This window comes from Pogona vitticeps, chromosome 3 (assembly GCF_051106095.1).
Source record: "Pogona vitticeps strain Pit_001003342236 chromosome 3, PviZW2.1, whole genome shotgun sequence".
NCBI classification, from domain to species: domain Eukaryota; kingdom Metazoa; phylum Chordata; class Lepidosauria; order Squamata; family Agamidae; genus Pogona; species Pogona vitticeps.
In genome coordinates this window covers 23882214-23903535 of record NC_135785.1, presented here as the reverse complement: position 1 = coordinate 23903535, position 21322 = coordinate 23882214, and the positions used below count along the sequence as shown (strand labels likewise).

Here is a 21322-nt window from a genome sequence, read left to right as displayed (position 1 = left end):
CACTCACATCAGTTTTACAACTCTTGTACCTATTAGTAGCAAAGTCTCTTCAATCATAGGAAGACAAAGGGAGGTGGTAAGAAGAAAGGTTCCTGCAAAAAGTGTTATACTTACATAGCCGTGTGTAATTTACACAGAACATAGATGGTCCTTCATAAAAATCTATTGCTAAGCTAACATTCACACACTAGGGTTGCCTAATGCATTTTATTCTACTGTCGAACACTATACGGCACATAAATATAATAGATTACAGCAATTTCCACATATTCCCGGCAAAGTATGTATTGTGCACTGGCATTTTTGACATAAATAGGTGTTCTAAATGCACATGGTCAGAGGGCTTAGAAATAGGAGAACTTTGCCAATGCACAGCTATTAGGCATTATGTGTATATCAATCTGATATTAGATTTACTTCTGCATATGATACTGGCTGATATACGGCATGTACTGGATAGATCCATATGTGTGAATTTCCTACAGCATATCATGAAAATGCGACGCTGGGACAATTATGAGCAGCTTCAGGGGAATTAACAAAAATATATTGCCCACCTCTTGCAGCTTAAAGTGTTCACAGTAAGCCACTGTTCTGAAGATCATGGGTTTGGTTGGTGGGGTCCAGAGGCGAGGCAAGATTGTTACCCCATTAGACCAGTGGCCACCATTTCTTGAGAGGTGGGTTTTCCTATATCTCCAGGCAATAGATTTTCTTTCTCTTTAGTCATGGATGCAGCAGAAGATCATCCCAGTTTATTAATGTAGAAATATCCAGCGGCTAATTTTGTCTTATGCATCTGATAATGACAAAAGTTTATTTTAGATTCAGAGCCAGCTACTTCCTTTAAAGAAAATGAATGTACATAGATAACCAGCCATGCATAAAAATGCATAAAAATATTCACATAATTATCCAGCTGCTAGTTCTGAGAATTCCCATTCTTTGTGTCCCATTTTTATGACATAGTTCTCCACTATTCCAAGTGTGGTGCTCAAGCCTCCCTAAGGAGCGCTTAGCACTCGGTCAGAGAGTTTGAACTAACTAACCTTTGCGCTGAGACAAGTCCCAAGACCTCAGCAGTGTGTAGCATAAGCCCCTTGAACAAAAGAGCACTTGACTTTTATCCAGTACGTTGCAAGTACAGAGACATGGGTTTTGTGATTCCTTAGAACTCACAACAGCTCAGTTAAGTAGGACTCTTAAAGATAGCTAGTTTGTCGCCCTCTCCACTCCCTGGATTTATCCAGAACCTGCTGTTCAAGAAACCAGTCCTTTGTAAGGATTTTTATAATTAATTTTTGTTAGAAAAATAGAGTTTCATAGAATCAGTTAATATTGCTCAGCTTTTCCATAAAGAACATATTCAAAGATTATTGCAGTTAAATAAAATAACTAATCCCCATTGAAATAAAAAACACTACTAAGCTGGGGTAAGATGGGCTAGCCCCACCTCCTCTTTACTTACATTCGTTCTCCTTCAAGCCACACACTCAAACCATCAAGTTCTTTCTGTCTCCCATCATCATGGAATTGAAACTCTCCCACATAACCCATTGTCCATTTTCTACATTACTTGGACCTCCTCCTTCTTGACCATAAACCAATCAACTCAAAGAGGCATAACTGTCCGTTCGACCCATAATTCTCATGAAGATCCAGGTGCTTTATCTCTTCTCCAGTTAGCTCAGAATGTTGAGTCTTTCATGGGCTCCTTGGTACGACCTTCAGCTTTATCTCGAACCACACTGTACTGGTCTTCAGAAAAAACACTCTTACTCTAGATGGTTGTTGTGGGTTTTCCGGGCTGTTTGGCCATGTTCTTAAGGTTTTTCTTCCTAACGTTTTACCAATCTCTGTGGCTGGCATCTTCAGAAGACAGGAGTCAGAACTCTGTCTGTTCTCTGTTGCAGTTTGTTGGATAGTTGAGTATTTGTAGCTGTGGGATCAGCTTTTGTTCTTTTCAGGAGATTGGGTGATTAAAGTGATCAGCATGTTTTTGTTGTGGGTGTATTGTTGTGATAAAGGGGAAAGATGATCTGTCACTGTGATTGATGGGTGTCGTTAGCTAGTCTTTTGTGTGCAGTGGTCACTGGTCCTTGTGGCTGGGTAAAGTTCGTTGACCTTTTGCAGGCTGTATTTTTCAGTGCTGGGAGCCAGGCTGTGTTGAGTCCCACTCTACCTAATGCTAGGACAAGCTTGCTATTCCTTTATGTGATGATTCATTAATTACCCCTGAAACCCAGCCAATCAACTCTCAATTGAATATTCTCCGTCAAAGATCATGGAGACGTACAGTAGACTATACTTCACCAATCATTCCTTTAGCTTATGATAAGTGAAGTCACCCAAATCAATGCAAAGATCAAGTTCCCCAGGAACATCCGGTGTTTGTACTGTATTAAAAGTAGCAGCCAGGTTGGACCAAATGCAAGTGATGTTATCAGCTAGATGTTTAGCAAACAAATCAGAGCAGACTGTCAAGAATTTTCTTCAGTGTCCTTGGAAATCTTTTGTTCTTCTGGCTATGTTTTCTACACTTTATTGGCAAATCTCCTCTTCATACTGGGGGACCCAGCAGGCTTCATTCAGCAAGGAACAATGCATGGGAACAATTCTGTCAATTTGTAAGTGAGAGATCCACACTGGAAAACCAGAGTAGCTATTTAAATGGCTGAATTTCAGCATATACTAAAAGAGTGCTAGCCAAATACCTTATATTTCTATGTGTATTTGAGTAAAGAACAGGAACTTGGGAGATGTAAGTTCTAGTGTCCTTTAAGCCATGGAACTCAACTGGATTGCGCCAGTCAATCTTTCTTAGTGTGATCTACTTCATCGGGTTGTTGGGAGGATAAACCTGGTGTGCCATCTTTTGTGTTTTGGTGGAAAGGCTGGATATACATGTAACTGAGTAATCAGAGTAAATAAGCATATACAGTACTGTATATGTAGTAAATTGAAACCAGTTTGTACAGTGTATCTTGCAAGTAAGCACCCCTGAATGTCCAATGTGTTACTGTGTTGTTTGACAGGAGCTTCACCTGGAACTGGTTGTGGCCACTGTGATAGGGGATGTGATTACACCGTGGGAGGGGAGGAAGGTTGCAATTTGGACCACTTGTGAAGTGTCTGGTGCAATCTATTTCCCAATGATCACATGACACACAGGAAAATGTGCTTCAGTCTGATCTCAATGTGTGCCGAAGCCGGACCCTTTTTGGTAGGGCTTCTAATTTTGGGGTCCAGGCTGTAGCAATTTTCCAGCACACAGGGTTGTTTTGTACCTTATTGCATCAGTCACTTCTAGTTAGATAGGATGGGTGAGTACGATTCTATTGCCACACAGAGAAGCCACAGTTCCAAGCTGATTTTTGCAATATCGATTTTTCTGCACTGAAAGGGAACTGGAACGTTGTTCCAGTGGGCATTTTGAGTCTAGTTGCATCACTCCCCTCTCTAGTCAAATAGGATGGGTGGATTTTGTTGGACTGCCCTACTTGGAAGTCATCATTCTGGGCTGCTTTTCACAAATATTTCACAAGCTTGCTTGCTTGTTTGATTTGATTTTTATACTGCCCATCTAGCAAATTCACTGCTCTGGACAGAGTACAACAGAATGCAAAGAACATAGTTTATAAAATCAGCTATGAAAAACACACTAAACAAACAATAATTACACATAGCAGGGCAAGTAGCAAAAAACAAGAAAAATAAATAATTGCTTTCCTTGTTGTTGCCTGGAACAGGTATCAATATGTTGTTCCTGTGCCTGCATCTGTCTTATCTAGTGATACATGTGTCATGAATTTGGAGTGATTATCCTACTCAAAAGTAGCTGTTCTGAGTCACTGTGTTCTGTTCCAGCGGGGTTGGGGGCAATGAAGGTGTAATGAAAGAATAATATTTCTTAAGGGTTGAGGTCTAAAATATTGTTTGTCCATTACATCCCATTATTTTTGGTATCAATTTTTATTAAGAAGTTCCACCTTTTACCTAGTCCCTAAATTTGGTGGTGTTGGTTTTAAACAGAAGAAATATGCGCTGTTCAGGTTTATGTCTTTTAATAAACTGTATTTCTTCCAGGTATTTTTAAAGACTCAGATTGATGCGGAGGCAGCTCATGGACTAGGACATGATGAGAACTGTCTGGGTGCGGGTTTTTTTGGTTGGTTTCCTATTGCACAAGATCTTGGCATTCTGTTAGGGTGTGTTTTGTTTTTGTGCTGTGCTATCCTTGTTGAATGTCACTGCCTATGCAAAGGTTTATCTACTTCCTGCTCAAGGCCCTCATTTGTATTTCTCATTTGCCCAGCTGTTTCCTCAATCCAGATCCTGCTATTGCATGCTTACTCTGAGTACATCTGCTATATGAGTGTATTCTTATTCTCTCTCCTCGGCCCTGACGACCATCATGACAACATGGCAGGAAAGCAACATGAAAACCATTACTGACATTGGGCACACAGCTTGAGACCTGAGCGCCAGGTTGATATCTTTGACTCACCGTGTGCCTTTCCTGATGCTATGTTGACATGACAGGGAGAATTGTCAACCCCCACACTTTTGCTTGCATCAGTATGAAAAAAGTGAGTGTGTTTCATGATGTATGACAGACATGTTATCATAAACCTATCCCCAATGAATAGCATAGCAACAAAGCCCCACAAACATATTGATTAGGGTTGACAACATGATGAGGTTTAGGTTAATGAAAGGCAATGACTCTTTGTTTTTTCCTGTTTATATGAATAAATTCTATATCAAGATATTTATAGATTCTTGCAGCAATTTTGGCAATTTCTCATTTTTTTAAAATGTAATTATTATTTATGTTGCTCTTTCAGCAATTTATTTGTAAATGCCTGTGCTTCCCTTCTGTTTAAAGCAAATAATCCAAAAGTGTTCAATCAAAAACAAACCCATCATTATAATTTACACACACACACACACACACACACACACACACACACACACACACACACAGAGAGAGAGAGAGAGAGAGAGAGAGACAGACAGACAGACAGACAGACAGACAGACAGACAGGGTGTTGAAACACATTTCTCTGAATATGCCATCAAAGAGATAAATATGAATATGCCATATAAAGAGATCTTTGAACCTATACCTCAGGTTAAAGACTTGTCTTTTTTGCTTTGCAAACAATTGACTGTTGATATTTTCAGTGTAATCACACATTTCAGCTATTCTCATAGTCTTGTCATGCTTTCTTCTCCTGCCTGGCAGGGGTGCTGCATGGGATGCGCTTGTTAACGCCTTGAAGTTCAGTCCCTCTTCTCTTCAGCTCCAGGGATGCTTGCGTTTATCCAGACTGAGCCCCATACAGAAAGCTTGGGATCTATGAGCCTCGTGTTTGTGTAAGTGGCTTCTCCCCATTCTGTGTCTAGAATGCTCGCTGGCATTGCAATTAAGTTGAAAGCAAACACAAGGCATGCAGAGAGTATCCAGAAACAGCAATCTCTGGGAGACGAGAATACTTGACTTCACAAGGATGGTTGAAATGAAAATGGAGTAAATAATGCAGTATGTGTTGGGGGGGAGTTAGGGGGAGGAAAGGTTCTGTTAGAACTAGTTTTATCTGGCTTATACTCTTTTTTTTTTTGCAGGCTGCAATTTAGTGGATCACTTAAGATGTAAAGATTCTTACCCCAGTCACCAGTATATTACGCTGACAAGGCCTGTTTGTTTGCCTTGCCTTGATGTCAAACTCGAGCACTAGCAGGAACAGAAGCAGCGCTGGCAGTGGCAGTGACATCAGCAGCAATCGTGGTGGTCGTGGTGGCAGTGGCGGCTGCTATCTTGGAAGCATGTCCCTTTCCCAGAGAAATATTCTCTAACGTGAACTTTGGCCCATGATAACAAATGAAGAAAAGAGAAGCCCCATGTTAAATTCGTGCCGCCCAATTTGGCTCATCCTATGTCACTGTGTCATTAGACTGAGAATTTCTCCACCCTCACCAGTGGCTGCTAATAATATGTATCTGGGAGACTAGGACATTGCAGAGAACGAACTGGGTCTATCTCAAGAGTTGATTTATGCCACCTGTTGTTCAGAGGAGGAGATTTTTTTGGGAAATTTGGCAGGGCCATGACTGGAACTAATGGTATGCCCAAGAGCTAAGTTGGCCGCTATTTGTTTTGTGATGAATCTGTCCAATTTCTTTCCAGTCTAGGCAGTCCTGAGTGTAATGACGTAAGGAAACGAAATAAATTGTACTAGAGAGGGAGCAGCGATCTTTTCGTGGCACTAGCCGAGTCAGTAGCAACTTATGTTCCTCAGAATATGAAACTCCACTTTTCTCCTTGAGTCCATCTTTTTATGTCAGGTATTCTGTGCAACTTTGGAGGCAACATGGGTGTCATTCACTAATGGAAACAACACTGTGTGTGATTCACTACCTGACTGGTTTTACTTCAGATATGGCAAGCTCCGTCGAGCCCCTTTTAAAAGTACTTTCATGCACTGTTGCTGATTGTGTAGGTTTACGGGGCAAGATAAGAATACAGCTTGTTCTTTTGAGGTATGAATTAGCTCTCTAGTGAGAGTAGTAAAAAACAGGGCATTGCTAGTAAACTAAGTGGATACATTTTAATAGATACCGTAGGATGGATGTAAAACACAACATGTCCTTTTGTGTCATATCTGACCCTGCCCAACAGACATAGTTTACAAATGCCTTCTACTTCTAGGGCAGTAGCAAATTGGGGGGGGGGGGGATATTAAAATCCTTAAGAATAGTTTTTGTACCTCAATGTTTTTTCCCCCAGTGCTTTGGGTAGCATTTTTATTGCGAGGAGAAAGCTTTGGTGCACTCTGATGTATAGCAATTTGATAAACTGTTAACCATATAAGCTACTATTTCTTATGCATGAAAAAGCCTTCAAAAGGCTGTTTTTTAAAAGAAGTGCTGTCCAAATCTGCCATATAAGACTTCTATGGCTGTGGATTCCAATACTTAATGGGATATCTGGCCAGTTATGAACATTCTTATGCCCAGATGCCAACATCTGAAGTCTTCTCTAAGGACCTCTTCTAAGAAAGCCAGTGACAGGAATGAGATAGCAGAAGCCATTATTGGTTTTGTCCCCTCCTCTAACTTTTGGAATGTTTCACAGAGCTATGCCTGCCTGATTCTGAACATACCATTCTTTCAGAAAGAAATTTAGATATGTATGTTAACCCCAGACATTTGACAGGATGTGTCATATGTCTCTGTTATGGCAATTGATAATCTCTTTGATCTGCTGCCTTGGAGAGTAGTGCATTAGACAGAGGTTTTTTTAAAAAATGTTATTTTTAAAACGTTGTATGTTTTAGTTGCTATGATACATTGAGTCTTTTTAGAACCAAAATAATAAATTTATATCATTGCCATTATAAAACAAAACCAAATGAATTTGATGCATCCCCCTCCATATCATTTTACTTTTTTTTTTCTATCTATCTATCGTCTGTGTGGGAGACAGACAGACAGACAGACAGACAGACAGACAGACAGACAGACAGACAGACAGATAGCAATGAAGGATTATTCCAACGTTGGCATTCATGTGAAAACTTTTGGTGGAACTGTTCTCTGGCTCATCTACACTGGTTGTACTTCACAATTTCTCATATTCCTGCTGTATGAAATTCAGTGCCAGCTGGAGTGTGGAAAAATCCACGTTGTTTAAGTAGGAGTGATGTGTCATGGGGCATAATTGTGGCAGTATTTCCCCTTCACCTGTACAGACCTTGCTGGTGGGCTGATTCCAGGGCAATCACCTGACAGGACCTGGTGCGGTCAGTTGAAGGCTGGACAGTAATTTGAATGTAGGAGCAAGTGCATTATCTTATGTTTCCTGGGCTGTGTGGAAGCCCATATCACCATGAGCAATTATGGCTGTGCACTGCAGAGATATCATTTTATACTGTTTTATCAGCTTCTAGTGCGAGGAACTCAAAACCCACGCTAGCATCTGCAAAGAAAAAAAAAACTGGAAGAGAATTGTACCAGAGAAATCAGTGCATCTATTTCCCCCACCCAGAAAAATAGTTACTCTTATGGATTGTAATTCCCAGCATGCCCCATTTAGTGAAGTCACTGGAGTATTATGGGAGTTGTGTGATATATTCTGGAAGCTGCAGTTTAAAACAGGTTTTCTGTCTCTGCATATTTCATGCTGTCTACATGCCATGCCATTTCCCCTCTATAACTCCTGAAAATAAGATTTCCTCTGGTAAAACAGCTGTGCCTTCTGGCTTTGCCTCAGCGCTGTCACTTCTGGGGAATGAGGGCTAACACAGGTCATTGGATGCTGAACCATACATTCTGCTTTGCCATACAAATGATATGTATGCAGACATTCAAGTTAATGTAATACTCCCCCAAAATTTGGAAAATGACTTTAAAAAAATGCAATGTTAAGATTTAAGAAATAAGTGATATCTAAGGACAAGAATACACAAAACTCTTATCAGCTGTGAAAGGCAAGCATGTTTAACATTTCCTTGATGTGCTTTTAAAAATGGTTTTGAGTGAAAATCAGGAAAAGATTGGAGTTCCTTCCCCTAAGCTTCTTCAAAACATACATACTCTAAATTATATTGACACCATGTTCTCTCCAAAGTTACACATTTGATGAAAGACTCATGTATTTTCTATTTTGTGCATGGTTTCCCATCTCTTACTAAAAACAAACACTGAAATATATAAAATGGGAGTTGTCCACATGCCTAGTTGATGAGGATGTACCAGATTGTCACATTCCATGATCCAAAGTAACTAGGCTAATGTTATATTGTGTGTACAAATCAGAAAGATTGTAGACAGTTGGTAGCTTTAGATGGTGTCTTTTTTGTGATGTTCATTGGTATGTCCGATTTTCTAATCCTGTTCATTGAAGGAAGCACATTGGCCTACAGGAGTCGTGTGTGTGTGTATGTGTGTATGTGTGTATGTGTGTGTGTGTTTCATTTGCTATCCTGTGGCTTACCATTTTGGTAAATGTAATAAAAAATAGTACAGTACAGTTGGGGTTGGGGGACAGCATTTCTCTGCCCAGTGCTTTCAATGGAATATACAGTAGGTAGATTTTAACCCTTTGTTCTGAAACCTTTTCTCCCTAGCTGAATAGTGTGGATGTCTTTACTCTGCTACTCTGCTATACACTTGCTGCATTTGAAGCTGTAGAGAGGTACTTTACCGTACAGAAAGCCATTGTGTGTTGTGTGTCCTAAAGGAAATGCAGCATGCATGTAAGCAGTACACTTTATCCAGAGCTTGGAAAATGTTACTTTTATTGGACTCTAGTCCAGTATTCTCCAGATGGCAATAACATTTCCAAGATCTGTGTAACAGCAAGAGCAAGGTACCTCTAGTCACAGCAGGTATGCAGGATCTCCCCATCAAACCTCCCTGGATGGCTCCCTCCCCCTCCCTTCCTCTCCCGTTGCTCTTATCTATTCTTTCTAGATTTGAGGGTGCCATTTCTGCAGGAACCCTCCTCTTCCCATCTCTTGGGCAGCCATAAATACAACAGAAGAATATTTCATTCTTAGATTAGAATGTAATATTATAAAACCCTGGATCTTCAAATGTGTTGTAGAAGGTGTGACTGGGCTAATTAGAATCATTCAGCTCAGCAGAGGGGCATGGCAGACTCCATATGCCGCTCCTCAATTGTTTTCCAGTCAAAAGAATGAACTAGGCTCATATTTGAGACACTTTTTAGTTCTGCAGCTTCCTTTCTCGCTTCCCTGGCTTTTGATTTTTTAAAAAAACCTTGCCGTTATAGCATCTGCAATGCTGGAACTGAGTTGGGTCCATCACTTCTATGATTGTGATTGTGATGCGAAGTTTCACCATACCTTGAGCTGGAGAAGCTCTACAGGTTTCTTATTAAACTTTGAATGCAGAATGACCTGTAAATTCCTAGTGTGAGAGGCCTTAAAAGAACCAACCTGTCCATGCACTTATATACAAATGAAGTTCTATCCTGTTGGATGTCTAGCAGAACAAGCAGAGTATTTCATGTGGAAACCTGTTAAAATATTTATACCTTTCAGCTACTTAATCTGACAAAATGCTAGTTATGGAACACTGCTGCCTTCAAATAGTCGTGGTAAAATGGAGGGACAAAGAACAAAACAATGTAAAAATATAATTATTTCTTGTTTGCGTGAATTAACTGTTTTACTCAAGGTTCTTTGTTTGAAGAATATTGGGTTTAATGTAGACTAAGTCATACTTGGAGTAGGTCTACAAAAATCAATGGGACTTACGGTAAGTGAATCATAATAATAACAGTCATATACAGTGGTGCCTCGCTTAACGAGCGCACCGTTTAATGACGAATCTGCATAGCGACACGTTTTTTGCAATCGCTAATGTGATCGCATTGCGATGTTTTAGATAGGGAAAACATCGCACTGCAATGATCGGTAAGCATTTCGCTTACCGATCTTCGCAATGCAATGTTTTACAAACAGCTGATGGCCGGTTCCAAAATGGCCACCGGGTCAACAAAATGGCCACCTGCAGCATTTTCGCACCCTGCCCTTGCTTACCGGGAGGCAAAAATGGCGGCTGGATGGAGGATTCCCCATATAGCGGTGAGTTTTTCCCCAATAGGAACACATTAAATGGAGTTTAATGCGTTCCTATGGGTTTTCCCCCTGCATAGCGACGAATCCCGATAGCGACGTTAATCCTGGAATGGATTATTGTCGCTATGTGGGGCACCACTGTACTATCAAGTCAATTCTGACTTATGGCAACCCATTTGAGGGTTTCCCAGGAAGTCACTCATAACTAACATTAAACAAGGGAAATTTAGGTTAGTCTAGTCCTACTAAAAGTAGATATGTTGCACATATATTTGTTTCTGCTCCACAGTTAAGAGAGGTTTTTATTTGAAAGATCAGTAATGAGAAGTCTGACTTTTTTTTTGTAGAGGTACTTACACAATATTAAGATAGGCACCATTTAATGCTAACAGGTTTCCTATTCAACCTCAAATAAACCTCAGTTTACTCGGTTAGGCCAGTATCCTCTTGAACAGTACATCCATTGAACCAACTGCTGCATGTTAAATTGGTGCTTTCTATAGTCCTATGGGATAAAAGGAACAACAGGAAAGTTTGGCCTGGGAATTCAAAATGAAGCAGAGCAACAGCTAATAGAGTTTTGTCAAGAGAACAAGCTGGTCATCACAAACACTCTTTTCCAACAACACAAGAGGCGACTCTATACATGGAAATCACCAGATGGGCAATACCGAAATCAGATTGATTATATTCTCTGAAGCCAAAGATGGAGAAGCTCTATACAGTCAGCAAAAACAAGACCTGGAGCTGACTGCGGCTCTGATCATCAGCTTCTCATAGCAAAATTCAAGCTTAAACTGAAGAGAGTAGGAAAAACCAATGGGCTAGTCAGGTATAATCTAAACCAAATCCCTTATGAATACACAGTGGAAGAACAGATTTAAGGGACTAGATGTGGTGGACAGAGTGCCTGAAAAACTTTGGATAGAGGCTCATAACATTGTCCAGGAGGCAGCAACGAAAACCATCCCAAAGAAAAGGAAATGCAAGAAAGCAAAGTGGCTGTCCAATGAGGCCTTAGAAATACCAGAGAGGAGAAGGGAAACAAAATGCAAGGGAGATAGGGAAAGTTACAGAAAATTGAATGCAGACTTCCAAAGAATAGCAAGGAGAGACAAGAGGGCCTTCTTAAATGAACAATGCAAAGAAATAGAGGAAAATAATAGAAAAGGAGAAACCAGAGATCTGTCCAGGAAAATTGGAGATATTAGAGGAACATTTTGTGCAAAGATGGACATGATAAAGGACAAAAATGATAGGGATCTAACAGAAGCAGAAGACATCAAGAAAAGGTGGCAAGAATACACAGAGGAATTATACCAGAAAGATTTGGATATCCCAGACAACCCAGATAATGTGGTTGCTGACCTTGAGCCAGACATTGTGGAGAGTGAAGTCAAGTGGGCCTTAGAAAGCCTGGATAACAACAAGGCCAGTGGAGGTGATGGCATTCCAGTTGAACTATTTAAAATCTTAAAAGATGTTAAGGTGCTACATTCAATATGCCAGCAAGTTTGGAAACCTCAACAGTGGCCAGATGACTGGAAAAGATCAGTTTACATCCCAATCCCTAAGAAGGGCAGTGCCAAAGAATGCTCCAACTACCGTACAATTGCACTCATTTCACACGCTAGCAAGGTTATGCTCAAAATCCTCCAAGGTAGGCTTCAGCAGTATGTGGACTGAGAACTCCCAGAAGTACAAGCTGGATTCCGAAGGGGCAGAGGAACCAGAGACCAAATTGCTAACATGCACTGGATTATAGAGAAACCCAGAGAGTTCCAGAAAAACATCTACTTCTGCTTCATTGACTATGCAAAAGCCTTTGACTGTGTGGACCACAGCAAACTATGGTAAGTCCTTAAAGAAATGGGAGTGCCTCACCACCTTATCTATCTCCTGAGAAACCTATATGTGGGACAGGAAGCAACAGTTAGAACTGGATATGGGACTACTGATTGCTTCAAAATTGGGAAAGGAGTACGACAAGGCTATATATTGTCCCCTGGCTTATTTAACTTATATGCAGAATACATCATGCGAAATGCTGGAGTGGATGAATCTCGGGCCAGAATTAAGATTGCCGGAAGAAATATCAACAACCTTAGAAATGCAGAAGATACCACTCTGATGGCAGAAAGTGAGGAGGAATTAAGGAACCTTGTAATGAGGGTGAAAGAGGAGAGTGCAAAAAACGATCTGAAGCTCAACATCAAAAAAACTAAGATCATGGCCACTGGTCCCATCACCTCCTGGGAAATAGAAGGGGAAGATATGGAGGCAGTGACAGATTTTACTTTCTTGGGCTCCATGATCACTGCAGATGGTGACAGCAGCCCCAAAATTAAAAGATGCCTGATTCTTGGGAGGAAAGCGATGACAAACCTTGACAGAATCTTAAAAAGCAGAGACATCACCTTGCCAACAAAAGTCTGCATAGTCAAAGCTATGGTTTTTCCTGTAGTGACGTATGGAAGTGAAAGCTGGACCATAAAGAAAGCTGACCGCCGAAGAATTGATGCTTTTGAACTGTGGTGCTGGAGGAGATTCTTGAGAGTCCCCTGGACTGCAAGGAGAACAAACCTATCAATTCTAAAGGAAATCTACCCTGAGTGCTCACTGGAAGGACAGATCTTGAAGCTGAGGCTCCAATACTTTGGCCATCTCATGAGAAGAGAAGAATCCTTGGAAAAGACCTTGATGTTAGGAAAGTGTGAAGGCAGGAGGAGAAGGGGACGACAGAGGATGAGATGGTTGGACAGTGTCATCGAAGCAACCAATATGAATTCGACACAACTCCAGGAGGCAGTGGAAGATAGGAGGGCCTGTCATGCTCTGGTCCATGGGGTCACGAAGAGTCGGACACGAAGGACGACTAAACGACGATAGTCCTATGGAGTCAATGAGTCTACTGTAGTTGAGACAAGAAATATAATGTGACCCTTAAAACAATTTATTTGGATGTTGTCCTTTAGTTTTTAAAAAAATGAACACCAAGAATGGCTTACGCTATGGAATAATAATGCACAGTAAATCTTTATTCCTGTGGCAAACCCACATGGAAATTTAGCCTGAGCATTTGTGAATAACATTCACTCCTTCAGGCATGCACCAATATCTTATGGACAGTGCAGAAAAATTATAAATGAATGTCCCAATATTTTCATGACAGAAGTCTTTCAGGTATACTTTTAAAGGTGAACTTTGGAGCTGGTTTGTGGTTTTAAATACTTCAGTTCTGGTACCATGTGGCTGGAATTTTTCATTCAGCCTGCTAGGTACTAGGTAGTCCCTGAAAATACTACCCACTCCACTTATATTATTTCAGCTTGTTTGATGTATAAAGTCCATAAGTCCACATTGTATCTTTTGTGGTGCTGGGGCAGCTTTTCCAGGTATCCTCAAAAGTGCATTTCACTGGAAGAAGTAATTCACCGCACATTGGAGAAATGAAGCATGCACAAAACTCTGTACACACTTTAAAATCAGAACAGCTAAAATACATAAATCATACTTTAGTCTGTGAGGGAAGGCATGTATATTCAATTGACTGAGGAAGTAAATGTTTACATTATGAAAAATACACACATTTAAATATGGGAAGAAAAAAAATGCAAACTCTTGCAAGCAGATATGAAACAAGGATGAAGAAAATGCAGGTGGGATTTGAAGAAGTGTAATGAAAGCAAGACTGCAGGTTTAGCATCCCTTGATGTCAGTAATTAAAATGCATTGGTAAAATGTTAACTGGAAGAGTAGCTTGGTACAATAGGACAGTAAAATAGAACATTTGATATACTTTTATTTCATTTAGGACATTTGTGTCGAAGTGTCCATTTTGAGACATATGTTAACTTTTGTAATATTGAGACTATACACTCTTACCTAGAAATGAAAAGTGACATTGCTGTCTCCTTCCTAAATAGCTTCTGTGAAGATGTCTCATGTTTTTGCTGGGGGAGACGAGACTCGGCCACAAAAATGGGCAGAAAATTAGAAGAGGTAATGGTGTTATGGTTAAACTGCAGTACTGTAATCAAACTTCTGCTCACAAGCTGAACAAGCCTACTGGGTTTAGGTAGATGGCTCAAGATTGATTCAGCCTTCCATCCTTCCAGGCTCAATAAAATGAGTAATCGGCTCACGGGGGGGGGGCAAGTTGTTGTTTGCATAATAATGTTTTAAATCACCTATATAATGCTCTAAGCCGAAACAATAATAACAGCCCAATGCCCAACATAGCCTCTAAAAAGTACCAGACTATAACATGGCCAGCTCATGGACAAAAAAAGGAGTTCACGCCAATATGTCAGAGGGACACCCCAATGCTTGCTCACAAGCTATCTATCCACTAATCCACTAAATCTTGATTGTTACTCAGGCTGTTAAACAATATTGATATTAAACCAATTACAATAATATTTTTAACAGTCATAACAAGTTGTAACCAATTACGGTCAATGAAATACTCTTTAAGGAATTAATTCCAAGCATTGAGAATCAATGGAGTCCGCTCCTAGGAGCTATTTTGTTTGCAGAAGTGAAATTTTGCAACAAATACATTTTTTAAAAAAATCTAAAAGTGAACACTTGTTGATCAATGTAATTATTATTTCTGTTTGTCCTCAAGTTTTTGCTCTGGGGGGCAGAGGAATAACAATCGTTTTTAAAGAAAGAGACCTGGTTCTTGTGAAGAGCCTAACACATCATTCATTTGACGTCTGGTACTGCAGTCCTAGAAAACTCCTCATGTTTGCTGATTTGTGTGGTAGCTGAACGGAACTGAAAGCCTGTTAGGCCATTCACAGTTTTCAGGATGACATGGGGTTTTCACTGTGGGGTATTTAGAAACATTTCTCTCAGTTGGAAGAAATCATTGTGTGAATTTAGCCGGAGGTATATACAATAATAAGCACAAGGGGGAAGGGACAGAATTCTAGTCACTTCATTTGCTTTTCAGAACTTGAATACCATATTATTTTTATTAATTTACATTTTTTCCCCTGTGAACCAAAAAAACATGTTATTGAACCTCTAAAAGATTTCTCTTTTCCTTTGTTTCCATTTCATAGGCATGTGTTAGAAAATATCTAGAAAATATATGTATGTTATAATACTTTCAAAGCAGATGCCCAAGTAATATATTAGGGTTGGATCCTGATTATACTAGAATGTGGTCACACAGGGAAATAGATTGCATTATGAACTGCTTGTGGAGCAATCTGTTATGATCTATTTCCTGCCAATCACACGATGTATGGGAAAATGTACTCTAGCTTGACCCTGATCCATGCTTTTACTGGAACCTTTTGGTCCAACTGTAGGGATACTGCTCTTTACAGCTGCATTGGAGCAATTCCCCAACAGATAGAAGGGTTGCTTTAAGGAAGATTGCTCCCTGCAAAGCAACCCCATTGTCAGGATATTATGACCCACAATATGGAATTTACTCTGTACATGAATCAAAGTACATGAACCAAAGTGTGCTAACAGGTATCCATCTTAAAACAGATGTGCAGCCACAGAGTCAGCACATGAAGCTGATGCAATCCATGAAATGTGTATTGGACATGAGGTAATGCCTGGGAGAAGACATTGTGTGATGTGCTCAGTTGTTGGTTGTTCAAACTATATAAGTGCTTCACACTATGGTGATGTGTAGAGTGTTGTGTTGGAGAGTTGCTGCACCAACTCTCCAATGGAGTGCTGTCCGTTGATTTGCTTACAGTGTATTATTGAGTCCGTTGACTAATGTACATAGTTTTTATTGTACATAATCTGTAAATATACTGCTGGTGAAGGAACCTACTGTCTCTGTGAGGCTCTTTGCTGTTAACCTGGAAGAGTGACTTGTTGCAGAGCCATTTCTCACATCCCAAATCTTGACACTTATCCAGTGTGATCAGATGTATACCTTTCTCGCCATCTGATCTCACCTTTCATTATGATTTGGTTGCACTGAAATCAGGTGGGTAAGTCTGTTGCATTAGTTTCACTGAGGTGAAAGCATGTTTGACTTCATCTGGATCCATCCCATTGGGGTATATCCAATTAACCTTTTCCATGATGGAGTGATTTCTGTTCCTCCGTATCTACTCTGAAGGGTTGGTTTATCTGAGGGGCAGGACTTAGAAAGAAGGTAGAAAAAGTTCCACTGCATGAGCAAAGGTCTGCTCATGCAACATTGGATTTCACCCATTGAAATAAATATTATTTTGCTCCTGCAGCAGAAGTGTTTTGGCTATGCATAGGTGGGAATAAACCAGTAAAAGTGATATTCATATCAGATGCAATGGTAAAGGTTTGCCAACTCTTTTCTACATTTTGTTGACAACCATTTTAGTAGATGGCTCATTATTTTTTTTCTTGATGCCACTAAAAAAAAAATCCAAATATTTCCACTTTGGTAGTGCATGTGCCCATGTGACAGAGAGAAGGAGAGAAAGAGAGAAAGAGAGCTTGTGGGGATATATTTTGGCTTTTCCACACTATCCGAAACATACAATTGACATAAATAAATCTGTTTAAATGTCTAAAATGCATTATGAAATGCTATGAATCCACTTTGAGGCATAAAAAGAATTAAATTTGCTGCTATAGCACTGTGCTGGGATTAATAAAATGCACAGCAAATAGCTGATCGAATGAGCCATTTGAGACCACTACTGGTATCTTGGGAAGCTGGTCAAAACTGCTCTCTCTCTCTCTCTCTCTCTCTCTCTCTCTCTCTCTCTCTCTCTCTCTCTCTCTGTGTGTGTGTGTGTGTGTGTGTGTGTGTGTAGGAGTGGTGAAGAGAAATTTGTACAGTATTGTTTCTGGAACAGCATTGTTAAAATTAGCTGAGCTAAAGCTGCACATATTTGCAGAGTCTGTTAAGCAGGGAAAAATCCATCTGTAAATGTAAGTTTCCCTTCATTTCCTTCACTATATATCTCCAAATTACAGTGAATTCATTCCTGAGCTGGAAAGGTGCCAGAAGTTTCTCGTCTAGCTATTTGTGGGCTGCCTCCCGTTTTCCCTCCTTCTCTTCCCTCCACCCTTTCCCCTTTGAGGCTTTCTGATGCCTATAGAGTGAGCTCAACTCAAAGGTTTCCCAGCCTCACACTTGCCTGGCATTCTGTAACAGGCAGATTCTGCTCTGTGTAATCCTGGGCTGAGGAGTACTGTGGAAGCATCTGATTCCTTGCTCTGATTTTTTTTCCCCTTGCAGGTGATCCAGCAACTTCACAATGCATTTGGTAATGTATACCTTTTACTAAATAAATAATGCAGGCTTGTTTTCCTTGATGTTTGTGAAGCTTTCTGAGGATTTTCTGAGTAAACTGAAGGTGAAGATGGTGCTTTTAAAGATGTTGAATCATATATTAGGATGAGAGAGAGAGAGAGTAGTTTTAGAATGAAATGTGTTTTAAGTGCAGAGGATTCAGTTCTGATTCAAGCATGATTTTCTCGCTGAGCAAGGCTTGTGCATGCAATTTATAATGAGTTAAGTTTTCAAAGCAAACCAACACTGAAGACTACTGTTCGCACTGATGTGCCTCCCAACTGAGATGGGGTACTTTTTAAAAAACAGCTTTAGCTTTAAAGCAAAGGTGGAATAAATATCAGGAGGCTTGCTGAACTCAGAAAAAGCAAAAATCCTGCTGCCGCTGTTGCACAATTTGTGTAGATTCATGTGAAAATTATGTTTCATATTTACAGAAATGCAGAATGCTATTGAAGTTCTTTTAAAAAAGGATGTGGTTGTGGTGCAGAGAACCTTCACAAGGTTTCTGAGCTTCAGTATTCAAGAGGCATTATAGCTATTCTAAATACTAGACCTTGAATAGTAAATTGATCAATGTAAATCTCTGAACTCAGATGCTGGGCTGTTTCTCCTATGTGTAGACTTTCTGTGTGTGTGTGTGTGTGTGTGTGTGTATCCTACACATCTGGGTAAAGAGGCAGTTCAGCTGTGTTCCTGTGAGATCTGTTTGATGGTGCCAGCATTGTGACTCTGGGCTTATGCTGAGAACAGTTTTGTAGCAGTTTGAGTTAACATTGAGAAGGTGGAAGGGAGACTAGTGCCAACCACCGGCTCATCAGCACCTAGTTATTAAACATGAGTAGAAAGAGTGGATAGCTGAAACCTACAAATATGCCTCTAAGTTTTAAAAAGACTTCATATTTCACATTCGCTGGTAATTATGGCTATAAATCCTTGCACCTACTTGAGAGTAAGCTCCATTAATCATAGTGGACTGAATCTGCAGTAAACATGCATAGGATGACACTATTGGACATCATAAGGCTGTGCACCCTAAGTAGTACTGCCATAATCCTGCCTTTTAATATTTGTTTACATTTCCTCTTACTGAAACAGGCAGCACAGGTATTTTTTTTAAAAAAAGATATATATGTTTATTTAATTTTAACGAAACTAATATCCCGGCAACAGCCCTGTGACGTGAAATAACACTGTATATTTTTTGTACACCATATATATTTTTTGGTTTGACACTTCATCTTTTAAATAACCTCAGGTAAGGAACATGATTTAATAGCACCAACACTGCCTACTACCCTAACAGAGGAATAAAATAGAGAGGTATATTTTGGGGGCGACGAACAGGCATTAGGTCCAAATGCTTTTACTATTTTGTTAAGCGAGTAATTTGCATTGCTTATTTGTCCTTTGAAAGTCACATTCTTGCTTCTGTATTTTATTGTATCAAACCTATTCTTTTGAAGGTATCTCTGGAATGAACCGTAAATAAATATTGTACTCCCTATTCCTTAAGAAGTGGACTGTGATTTGTGAAAGCTCATACTGAAATAAATCTGTTGGTGTTAAAGGCATCACAAAATTTTGTTCGGACAGTAGTTTTAAAAGTTCAGGATCATGAAGGTTTTGAGATTGTCCTATCTGTGCTTTACTTTTGAAGAATGGTGCAAAACTAACTCCATCTGGTGGCCTCTAGTTATCATTGCTGGACATTCACAGGTAAAAGAAAATTCCAGTGTTGAGGAATAATTTGAAAGGAAAGGAGAAAAGCATAGACCAAAATATACCTTGAATTCTGATGATTAAAGCAATCCTGTGGAGAGGATCTATGGATTTTCTCAGTGGTTCCTATACCTACTATACTGGCATACCAAATTATTATATCAATCAAGTGACACTATAACTTTGCAACAGTATTACACATTGTTTAAGCATTTATTGTAAATTTTGCCAGTTTGCTTCAGGTTCTATAACACAGTCTCTGAATTATCATTTTAAGCAGATAATACAAGAGGACGGTAGAGACCTTGACATCAAGGGCAACTGCTGATAAATTCTGGTCTTCTATGGATGTAAGACTCATAGCATGCCATACAAGAGTTTCCCATATCTTTTGCTCCATAGTTTAGCATAAAACCAAGACTACTGAAATCTGCTCTTGTATGGGGATATTCTTTTACATTGTCAGGAATCTATCCTCCATGGGGGCTGCACCGTACTTTAGAATTCCTCGCATCCACAGACTGATTGATGCTGTTTGTGCACCCTGAAATGGTCAAATTCCTTATGTAATTACCTCCTTAGAAGGCAGCCACAGGTGTTCAATGACAGGTGTCACTATGGCTTTATGCTGTAAGAGCATTTTCTTATGAAGTTTTCCCAGGGTAGACTCTGTTTTCCTCTTTTAAAACCCCTGTAGTATAATGTGGTGGGATTTCCAGGATGTTATATTATTTAATGGGATTCACTGCAGGAATGACACCTTGGCAACGATTTTGCTCCAAATGTTTAATCCCTTTAATATTATGTTGAACTAAATTTTACACAGACCCACTGCAAAAACTACTTCATGTTGGGTCTTCCCCCATTGTTTTCTGGATCTTGTATCTTTCGAGAGTTTCATGATTTAGTCTGGCTCTATTCCTGTCCTCTGAATAAACAGCCTTGGACAAAAATCTTTGTGGACAGGGTTGTGTTGTCATTCAAATATAGACTGCTGTCTCTTCAGTGCAATGGCCCTCCACTGTGCCTTGGCTTGAAATAAAATATTGAATGATAGGTTGTACTGAACTAATATAAATCTAAGCTTCTGTATTCTATAACAAATTTATTAGACAATTACAGACTATTTTGTTAATTCACACAAATGAAAATGTGCATTAGTGATGATTAATTTACACAGGGTGGTTGGACTATGATTCACTCCATTGTCCAGCCAAAGCTTTAGTATCCATTTGCTAATGGTTGCCTATATATTAGAAATGTCAGCACACACAAAGTGCCAACCTTGGAACTTTAATTACATATTGAATGCATAATTTATTTGAAAGGCAGTTTAGTGGCATAAAACACCATAATTGTGCTCCACAAATTAAGCCGTTTTAAATAACAGAAGCTCCTCTGATTGCCAGCCTTGGGTTTTATGCCTGCCTTTCTATAGGTTTTATTTGTACATATAGTAGCATACGATAACACTGCACATACATTTGGTCTTGCTATACCTACTACATATACCTAATACACATACTTTCTAAATACACATACCTAGTAGACATGGTCTAGAGGGGCAGGGTAAAAATCCAATCAATCAATCAATCAATCAATCAATCAATCAATCAATCAATCAATCAATCAATCAATCATGCTGTTTTAAAATGGTGCAGTACATATTTGCTCCTCTAATATACAGGTTTTTTATTCACTTCTTTGACCCCCTCCACAGAAATGA

General features: G+C 39.6%; 2 protein-coding genes across 3 annotated transcripts in view; both read left to right on the top strand.

Annotated features, from left to right (window-relative positions):
* The window catches only part of LOC144587786 (uncharacterized), a 133795-nt gene that overhangs the window by 30372 nt on the left and 82101 nt on the right, over positions 1–21322 (top strand). The gene's annotated exons all lie outside the window — the stretch shown is intronic.
* SCHIP1 (schwannomin interacting protein 1) overlaps positions 10387–21322 on the top strand; it is a 525056-nt gene continuing 514120 nt past the window's right edge. For both annotated transcript variants that reach the window (XM_020791782.3, XM_020791781.3), the window contains exon 1: positions 10387–17848. In XM_020791782.3, coding sequence (XP_020647441.3) covers positions 17840–17848 — 9 coding nt within the window. In that variant the 5' untranslated portion in view covers positions 10387–17839. The remainder of the gene's footprint in view (positions 17849–21322) is intronic.